This window comes from Hirundo rustica, chromosome 9, assembly GCF_015227805.2.
Source record: "Hirundo rustica isolate bHirRus1 chromosome 9, bHirRus1.pri.v3, whole genome shotgun sequence".
NCBI lineage: Eukaryota > Metazoa > Chordata > Aves > Passeriformes > Hirundinidae > Hirundo > Hirundo rustica.
Genome location: NC_053458.1, coordinates 11,914,560 through 11,924,675, shown reverse-complemented (window position 1 = coordinate 11,924,675; position 10,116 = coordinate 11,914,560). Strand labels below are relative to the sequence as shown.

At 38.4% G+C, this 10,116-nt stretch overlaps 1 protein-coding gene across 1 annotated transcript in view; it reads right to left on the bottom strand.

Annotated features, from left to right (window-relative positions):
- Positions 1 to 643: 643 nt before the first annotated feature.
- Positions 644 to 10,116, bottom strand: part of MIGA1 (mitoguardin 1) — a 35,730-nt gene continuing 26,257 nt past the window's right edge. The window contains exons 9-16 of the mRNA XM_040072293.2: positions 7,473 to 7,591; positions 7,218 to 7,290; positions 6,794 to 6,880; positions 6,572 to 6,670; positions 6,123 to 6,257; positions 4,888 to 4,941; positions 4,131 to 4,247; positions 644 to 3,796 (exon numbers count right to left, since the gene is read on the bottom strand). Of these exons, the coding sequence (XP_039928227.1) occupies positions 3,578 to 3,796; positions 4,131 to 4,247; positions 4,888 to 4,941; positions 6,123 to 6,257; positions 6,572 to 6,670; positions 6,794 to 6,880; positions 7,218 to 7,290; positions 7,473 to 7,591 (903 nt within the window). The 3' untranslated portion in view covers positions 644 to 3,577. The remainder of the gene's footprint in view (positions 3,797 to 4,130; positions 4,248 to 4,887; positions 4,942 to 6,122; positions 6,258 to 6,571; positions 6,671 to 6,793; positions 6,881 to 7,217; positions 7,291 to 7,472; positions 7,592 to 10,116) is intronic.

Here is a 10,116-nt window from a genome sequence, read left to right as displayed (position 1 = left end):
GAACTTTCTTCTTCCTATCTCTCTTTTATTGTGTCTGCCGGACCGGAGCCTAACTTTCAGCTGGGTTATCACTATTCCGCATGACCTTAGGGCTGCGCAGATCTGAACGAGGGCGTTAAAGCTAAAACACAAAAGGCGTTTTTGCCTTTAGAAGGACAGAGCAGGCACCTTCCCCCAGTGCCACCCTCGGGGCAGCCCCGCTGAAGCACAGGAGCGGTGTCGGGGCTCCCGCCGCCCAGGGACCCAGCCGCTTTGAGCAGATGCACACACACAACGCATAAATCCGGGCAGGTCAAAGCACGGATACACGGCCCTGGACAGCAGCGGGGGTCAGTCTCTTTATGTTCCCTATTTCATTATTTATATTACTCCATAAAGGAGTCCTTAATCCACAACTGGAACTCAGTACAGCAGTATGGCTTGGAAATAAGCCTGAAAATATTTGCCTCCTAAAACCAAGTAGAGAGACAACGGCCTGGCATAGAGCTGTATGCAATGAAACTGGACAGCCCAAAAACTGTGCAAATTCAAGTCTCAGATACAGTTATATGAGCAACAGTTGTTTCACTGAAATATTTTATTTTATATACACAGCTGCAGTTCATTTAGGCAATAGAAAGGTCACAAATACTCTTACTGACACTTGATTTGACACATTTACTTTGATAGAAACCAAACACTACAAAAAGGAAGAATAATAATCATTAAGAACACGTTTAAAGTAAGATTATAATTACAACTAAATTACAAATGATATAAATATTTGACTCTTTATAATCCCTATGCATTCAACATTTCTAATCTTAGGAGTACCGCTACAGCAGAAGAGGATGGCTTTTAAATTTAGTTTGTTTTTAGGAGCATGGAAAGTATAATTCAAAACTATCTCAATTTAGACACTATAAACTAAACTCTGAGTCTGATTATGAATTACCTAGAGTAGAACTGCATCATACTACCACTGCTGTGGTGCAGCTCTGGCACTTGTGTTTGCAGAGATGGTGCACTTCTGAAATTCTTAAACCACACGGCCGGTTATCAACAAATGTTGTGTCCAGCTGAAGGTGCAGGTTGAAGAGAATTGATTGCAGCCCTGTGCTGCAAGGAGGGATCCATCTCCCACTTAAACTTGCATGTCTCTCTGGAGTTGGTTACGTACTCAGAACAGATGAATGTTCTTTAGACTGAGAAAGACTCAGAGGAGATCAAAAGCCTTCCCACCTGTACCTGCAGGTTCCCCTGTCTATTTCCTTCCTTTTCAGTGTCTTTACTGTTTCTCAGTCAAGCGTTTGTTGGAAATACAGATCCTGTATTTCTTATTTTGGATGGGAAATACATCAGTTGAATTCCCAGTCCAATTCAGTGGACTTTTGAGAGCTCTGTGAGTGTATGAAAGTGCTCCTTTTTTAAAGGGACACAAATGCTGAAGTCAGTTATTATCAAATTCTTCCCCATTTTCTAAATAGTTTGGTGTTTGCTTAGACCTTTCTTACCCTTCTGTTTAAAACAATCCCTTTTTTTTTGACAGAAGACCAAGTTTCCAGTTTTTACTTTTTTCCAAGTGTCTGGAAACATTTATAATCTCATCTGCAACTCTTTCTTCAGGAGTTTTTTTTTGTAGATAATATGAAAATCTCAACATACCTTTAATTATGTGAAGAAGTGTATTTCTGTTTCTCTGTGATGTATGCTAAGTATAATTTTCTTCATACCATTTTATCAGACCAGACAAATCACAGCAGACACCTTCCTCTGGTAGCTACAGGTCATACTTTTGCTGTGGAATATGCAGAATATTTACTCTGTTCCTTCTATTTCCAGCTATTCCTATCCATTCCGAACCCAACAAGAAAACCTTGTTATTGTTCCATATAATTTCTTTCATAACTTGCAAAAAGCTGCCAAAATACACATAGCTTAAACACACTTGTCTGCTCAAAAGTTAAGTGAGGTGGGTGAAAAAAACTTCACATGCCTGTATTGAAGACACATTGCAGAGAAAAAAAAAATACAGCGTGGAGGATGGTGCCAAGCTCAGCAAGTTAAATGGTGGAAATAGGCCAAGAACAGCATTTGGAATTTCTGTTTTATTATATATAGAGTACACCCTTTTTTTGTTAAATAAACTATAATCAGTTGGCATTTCACACAAGTAATATGACATTTTCATCATTTTTTTGCATTTATCAATGAATACAACAAAGGAGCAAAATGCTGGCTTCAGTAAAAATTATGAATTAGACTGGCCCTCCTTTTTGAGCATCTTCTTGGGTTGTGTCTGACATGAAAGTTGAAACGTTTCTAGTCAAAGTTTGTTTTGATATCCTAGATGTTAACGTGCTCCTCAAGTATCTGAACATTTGCAATTACTCTGTAATTACTCTGTGTTTCTTGACATGGGAGAGGTTCTTGTGGGCTGGCTTTGTGTGGCAAAGGCATGTAAGTGCAGTTTTAGAGCCTAAACGAACTGTGAACATTGCTTCAGCTGACAGAAATTCAAAGATTACAGCTCATTATTTATCACCTCTGGAACAGGAAAAGCCATGGCTGCAAGGTGCCTCACGCCTTCTTGAAGCTGCTGTGCTCCTCTCTGAAGTTCAGGGTTCCGTGGCCTGAGCCACGGTTTTACACTGCACAGAGACGGCCACAATTGCTTAAATCTCCTCTTAAACAGACACCTGACTTCCCACAAAGAAGGGAGGAAGACACAAATCATTAAATTATAAAACACTTGCTTCAATTCTGTTTCATGATTAATAAATCTTATAATACATACTTATTTAAAAATATATTTTGAAATGCTACATATGAACTGAGAATAATATTGGTTCATTTACCACCACATTGAGTAGTAATGGTTTTAGAACAAGAAAGTTTTAAATTAATTGGTGAAGCTAGCATAGCTTTTCAAATATAAGTAAGGATTTTAAAACACCTTAGTGATGTTTAGATATTTTAAACCAAAATAAAGTAAAATTGCATACTGGCAGTCATTCCTGCCCAAGTGGTGCTTGCATTTCCTGCACTGCTCCATTACACACAACACGGCTGCTTACACCCACACAAATGGAATTCTGGGGCAGGGGCAACACAACAGCTCCGTGAGTGTGATTACTTCACTGCACGTGTCACAGGAATCAGAGACTGCAGATACCCCAGCCAAAACACCTCCTAGATCCAGACACCTAATGATTTGGACACTTCTGCAACGAACATTTTGTACTATAAGCTTTTAAAGGAAACCACTCCATCAGCTTCACTTACGAATCATTTGTGCAGAAGTACAGTGTTCCATAAATAAACTTTACCTGAATATTACAGAAAAAAGCTTTGGGATACACGAAATATAAACACAGTGACAGCTGAGCTGCGAAATTAATTTAGGTATATACAGTAATACACTCCCCAGCTCTTTTCACAGACGCACATTTCACCTCCCTGAGTCCTTCTCCATACTTAGCAACACGACGCATTCCCAGATGCTCGCTCGGTACCAGCCACAGGAGCTCCAGCACTGGAGAAAAGGGTGGAAAGGAGCATTCCCTGTGCACTCCTGTCACCTGCAGGGATGCCCAGCTCACTGGACTTTCGCTTCCAGGAGCCCACTGGTGAGGACAGGCCCGTGGGCGCTGACGCAGGCACCCACGTGTCTCAGGGAGTCTGCCCCAAAGTAGGCCAGCAGCAGCTCCGTGTGCCGGATCAGCAGCAGCGTGAGGTCCTCAGCCAGGCTCTCCATGCTGGAGTATCTCACCTTGTCGAAATCAAAAATGTCTTTGAGGAAGAAAAGCACTTGATCCTAGTGGGGGGAAAAAAAGGGAAACGCTTGTTTTCGGTTACAAGAAGGAAAAGAAAGTGTGGCATGCTAAGAGCTCTTTACCACGTTCCCTAAAAGCACCCAATCATGTATGATTTTGGTGCAGAGACAGACGTGTGCTAAAACAGCCTTTGCAAAACAGTTCCAGGCTTAAAACAATTATATGAAAGTATTTATTTCTCACGGTTTCTTACTGTTAGCATTAATCTTAAGAAAATGCAAATGTATACTAATACATAAGATCTTAATTTATTTTAACCAGAAAGATTTTTTTTAAAAAACAATTTAAAGCGGTAATTAAAAAGAAGTTGCAAACCTTGAAGAAGCGGCACAGGTCATACAGGGAATTCCTAGGGCCCAAAAGGCCCCAGGCCAAAACAGGGCTGATATGTTCACATATAGCATAGAAATGTGCAAAAAATCCATCAGGCACCTAGTGATGTAAAAATTGTAGATGAAAGTTACACAGTAAATATAGTACACAGCTCTATTATTCAGCATTAAGTCTTCATAAAAAGCCTAACACTTCCCTCCTTGGTCTAATAAAATCCTCCAAAGGTAAGGAGCTGTGGCACAGACTTCTACTGAGTCCCTGCACAGGGGGTCAGGATGCAGAAGGGGCTGGGGGGAGGCTGCAGCACAACTCCTGGTGCTGGGGAGGAACGTGGTGCTCCAGGCAGGTAATGGGGCAGGACTGGATGGGATTTGGCTGCGGGGTCATGCAGGGAGATGGGGCTGAGAATCCCAGCACAAGGTGAGATACAGGAATCATGACCTTGGTGTGCAGAAGTCAGACCTGCCTGTGGGCAGGAAGTCAGAGAAGTGACTGACACCACCACTGACTGGACCTAAACTAGGTTTAGGAAAATCTTGCAGTTAAGGCTTTTGCTAAATACAGGTATTAGGGCCCCAGGAGCTAAACTTCTGCAAATGGCAAACCTCTTGTCTAAATTAACAAGTCCACAGGACTAAGGGTTGGTTGCTCATTTATTTTTCCAAAGCTACGAAAAGAACTTCAAACTCCTAGGAGATGATCGATACCTATGTTCCATATAATTTGAAGGGCAACTTACCTTCATTTGCTGTCTTTTTTGCTTCAGTACTGACCAACAACTGGAAGCCACAGCCTAATTGCAGAAAGAAAAAAATAAAGCAAGCCCCAAATAATTTTTCTCTCTCAAAAGAACTCATCTGTAGAATACTGTATTTCTATATTCTATATTCAGGGACATGTATTTTCTTCAGTTTCAATCTTGTGATAACACAACGTTTAAAGCCATAAAACAGCAGCTGATTAAAATAACAAACATATGTAGCTCATACTTGCTATTTCAGATCCATCTTTGCAACATTTTTGGCAGTTAAATTCAAATGTAATTTAAATTTCACTTGACTGATTTTATAGCTACCACAGTTAGCAACACTCACTGGGTTTAAGTGAGGACCAGCCTTACATATTAAAGTGTGTGCTCAGACATCAGTAACTATTTTAGATATTAAGTGGCATGTGAACACATTGAAATGCACTTTTTCATCTTAGCAAAAACATTCTTGCAATAGCTTCAGATTCAGCTATGGAGCTTTGTCCAAATATGGACCTGTGAAATACAATATACCAATATCAGTCTTGGGCTTTTTCCCCTCCTATCCTCTATCCTCATCTGACTCCCCTCAGTACTGCAAAGAGAGCTTAATACAGACAAAGCACAATGTTACCATGTAACTACAAAAATATAGACATGTTTTCCTATATATTTTTCCCTCTATAGGGAATATTTCAATTGAAAAACAAAAATAAAAGGAAAACTTGCAGTTTGCAGATAAAAAAGGATGAAATGACAGTAGTTGCTGTACCAGCTGACCATGGCAGTAGCCTGTGTCTCTAACAGAGGGATGAGATCTCTTTGGCAAATCAACAGGCATGTATGAAAAATCATTAATTGTTATCAAGAGCTGAATACCTGTATTGTATTAATTTACTTTTGTTTCCTTGCAATTTTGTCCCTTATTGCTAAATCTCTGGTCTATGAACCAAAACCTGGACCTGACATCTTAAGATGTGGCTAACAGAAACTTCTCTTTTAAAATTCTACTTCCTCAGAGAAAGGAAGGACAAATTAAAGTACTTTCTCCAATACATTCAATCAGTCTCTGTTTTGGGCCCAGATTTGTAACTTTTAAATTCCTGTTCTGAAAAGCCTAATACTACAATCTGTTAAATTCTTTTGAGGAAGATCTCAGGTACATACTCAGTACACTGCAATGTAGTACAGATCAGTTAGTATGAGAATTACACTTGAATACTTACTGTTTCTTTAAAAGAGGAATTTAACCAGCGGTTATTTACTACATTCTGTATAGATATTGGTGGATTTTCTAAATCTTCAAATGAATCCATTAATATGAAGTCCAGAACAACATCATAAAAATTCAGATTTTTCACCTATATTAAATGAGAACATGATCTAAGTAACCTAGTTTCTCTTTCAGCAGTGAAATTCAGCATGCACCATGTTGTAATGCTGTATTAACATGCAGATTTGCAATTCTTTTTAATGAATATTAAAAACACTTTGTCAGTAAAGAAGTTTAAAAGAATGTGTGGTTTCTAGTACTAAACTGGTGAATGCCATTTCTCTAAATCAGCAATACAAACAATAAAGAGTTGCCTTTCCCACAATTCTGAACTGTAAAAATTTATTTTTAGATCCTATGGCATCAGTAAGGGTAAAAGCACTTTTCAGAAATGCAACTCACTCCTCTAGCAGCAAGTTCCATTTCAGTATTATCCCAGTGATCTGTTTGTTCCAAAAAATATATCATTTCATCAAAGACATCTTCAAATTTCTTTGGATTCTGTAGAGTAAAAGCAATGAGTATCAAGTAAATGTAGAAAGAGATACGGCTGATTTTGCTCAGACAGTGAATTCAGGTAGAAGTTACAGAAGCAACTAAACATTGGTAAAAAAAGTCTTTTACCTTTCGTGCTTTCACAATTAAAGCAGACAAAATTTTTCTTCCACTTTCAGCAATAAATATTCTGTTTGCTGTTTCTGAAAGAATTATCTAGAAAAGGGTTCAGAAAATATAGACAGGTTCATTCACAGGTTATACCAAGTGACCTTAAACATTTCAATCAATTTTCATATAATTATCACCTCTAGCATAGTTAGCAAGTTCCTAATAAGCCTTGGGTGCAAAGGTTCCAAAGCTAATCATAAAATCTGGACTCCTCTGCAAACACATCTCAATTTTAGAATGGTAACAATGTAACAGCAACAAGAAAATATTTAAATACAGATTACATTATAAAAATGCTTGCTCAAAGAGTAGCAGCCAGCGTCAACACCATGTACTTTAGTTTAGGCTTAACAAGACAGACAAATCACTCCTTCCTGTTTACCTGAAAAGCTTGTCGAATACAATGAAGCTTAGCAAGGAAGTCACTGTCTCCTAGACATTCAAACATTTCAGTCCTATGCAAAAAAGAAGAGTTTTCAAAGACCATTAAGAAAAGCAGCACAGGAATATCCATCTAAGTCTAATTGCTAGAAAAAATACCTAGTACAAGTAACTTCTATAAAGTGATTTCTAGACAGAATATTAAACTTGAATTCTTGCTTTTCCTGGAAATAATTAAATAGACATAAATCAATACCTTAACACCCGTGAATAAATCTTGCCTTCTTCTGCTAAGTGCATGGCTTCTTCATACAAGGGACAGTGGCAAAGGGAATCCAGACCATACGTGCTACGAACATCTCTGTGCTCTGAAAGCTGAAAAAAAAATGTTTGGAAGTTCATCAAAGAGCTTGCTGACATCATTTTTGTAAAGATAAAACAAATCAAAGAAGTTGTCCTGATGTTCTACTGAAAGATGCATCCTTTTCTGCATCTGCTTAAAACAAAGGGGTAACAACCAACAAGTGAACAGAACAGAGACACCAGGACATAAGACTCAACTTTGTAACTCTTAAAATCTGAAAGCTACAGTTTCAAGCTTCAAAACTTTTTAATTAACAAAATAAAGGCAGCTTACTTTCGTGTTTAATTTGCCCAGTTAAGTTTTTGAATTGTCTAGTCAAGTAAATCTAATGGGACTCAAAGCTGTTAAAACAATTGCCAGGACAGAGAGTACAGAATGATTGCACCATACAATTCTTCAGGAAGCTGGAAATAGTAACACCCTCCCACCCCTGCTTTCGTTTCTCTGGTAAATAAGTCTGCCAGCTACCAAAGCATATTGTATAAACCATAAGTATTCAGGGTTTTACACTACAGGCTCCCTGAAAGGTTTTCATTATTTGCAGTTTTAATTCTATGGTTAACATAGAAATAAACATGAACTTGAAGACATTTTAAAAGAAAAAACCAAAACCAGATCCATAAATCAAAGCACATAAATAATACAGAGAACTCCTGTTTACAGGGTATCATATTTAATCCACAAAACGTCTAGCTACAATTTCACAACAAAGATTACATAATAATAATAATGATTTAAAAAAAAATCTGATGTTTAGACATCCTTCAGTTTAGCTAACAATGAGAAAATTAATTCTAGTGCTTTTTTAAATTTTTTTTTCCCAATATCCTTCATGGGGCAAACAAACCTGCGTTTCTAGGCTATTAAAACTGAGCATAGAAACATCTTTAAAAATAACTCTCAAGGTAACTGAACTACATAAAAGATTAATCTATATCTTAGAATGACTTCAAAAGATCACATTGAAGTATTACTTTCTGTTAAGCCTCCATTAAAATTTTCAAGTAAATAAATGCTGAGCAGCTTCCGTCACTGAGGCCATAGAGCCAAGTATGATGAATTTCAGGCAATTCACCTTCTTCAGATATTTATGAAACTGAGTGGGACTGGATTAGGGCTGGCGATTTCCACAGTGAGATGCAGGTAACCTTCATCTGCTGCCAGCACCTCAGGTGGTAACATCTTTACACATGAAGATGGCTGATCATTGCCTTTGGGGTCACAGGGACTGATACCTGGGAACTGGGTGAGGTCCTTGATTATATTTAGCTTTTTTAAAAAGAAAGCAATCCCTGTCATGCTAACAGATGAAATAAAATATCAGGAGAGAAAGGTCTAACTGCTCTTCCCCTGAGAAGATGATTTTGATTACAGATTGAAGTTCCAACAAATAATATTTGGAAAGGGGGAGCAAATTCCTCTACTGCTGGTTTCTCTTGGAATTTAAAAGTGAAGGGGAGAAAAACCAAACCAACTGAAAACCAGACCCTAAATGTTTAACTAGAAAAAGTGATTCCAGACAGGCTCTGAAGTTGCACCATTAATGCTCCTGGAGTCATCAGGGATTTTCTTTTGATGCTTTCCATTATTTAAAAATATATTGCTACATCAGTATTTTATATGCAGACATAGAAAGTATATAGATGTAACAATATATAGATGTAGCATAGATTATTATGCTTTAAATGATCTTGCAACCAGTAGGGGCCATTCTTTGAGATTAAATAAGGTGAAAGCTTGCCTATATAAACACCCTGCTTAAAGTAAAACTCATTAGAGATGATTTGTAAAGATACATCCACATTTCTAATGTACAAGAGTTCAGCTATTAGGAAAATTCACAAATCCTCTTCGATATTTAACAAGATTCAGAGCATACAACATTTTCTAGATAAGAATCTCCCAAGATGACATCAAAAGGAAAAGGAACTCTTCGTTGTAAAAGTCTCTGAGGACTTGCTACCTTTGAGGAAAAAGGTGGGCAGAAAGGTTAGTTTTCAGTTAGATGGCTCACTGTAAGCACCTTATATAAATTGGCAGGTGCTCATGATATTTATTCAGGTACCTGCTTTTTATCCCACTGCGTACACCTAAGTACCACCTAACTCCTCAGCAGGGATTGGGTACTCATGAGAAGTTACCAGAAAGCTCCAGCATCCAACATCTTGGCATCACAGGTGAGCTGCACACTTGAAAGCTCCTGAAATTCTGAGGTGGTCACGTCTGTGCACAGCCACTGCCACCTTGAGACACTTCACACACCTCCAGGGATGACCAGGAGCCAGGTCACAGCTGCCTACAGCGCTGGCAGTGGCCAGGAACACAGAGGCTTGAGGTGATGGACTGGACATGCCAGCCCCTAAGTGTCTGCTACTTCCTCAGTGTCAGGGAGGTACATGGAGAAGAAAATGAAAATGCAGACAAAGAAGAGATAAAAGATGTTTGACACTGTAGCAGCAAACTCATTTTGTAAGGCTTTACCTATATCCATTCAAGGCTCAAGAAAGAGAGACCACCACAAGGACATTTATGATGA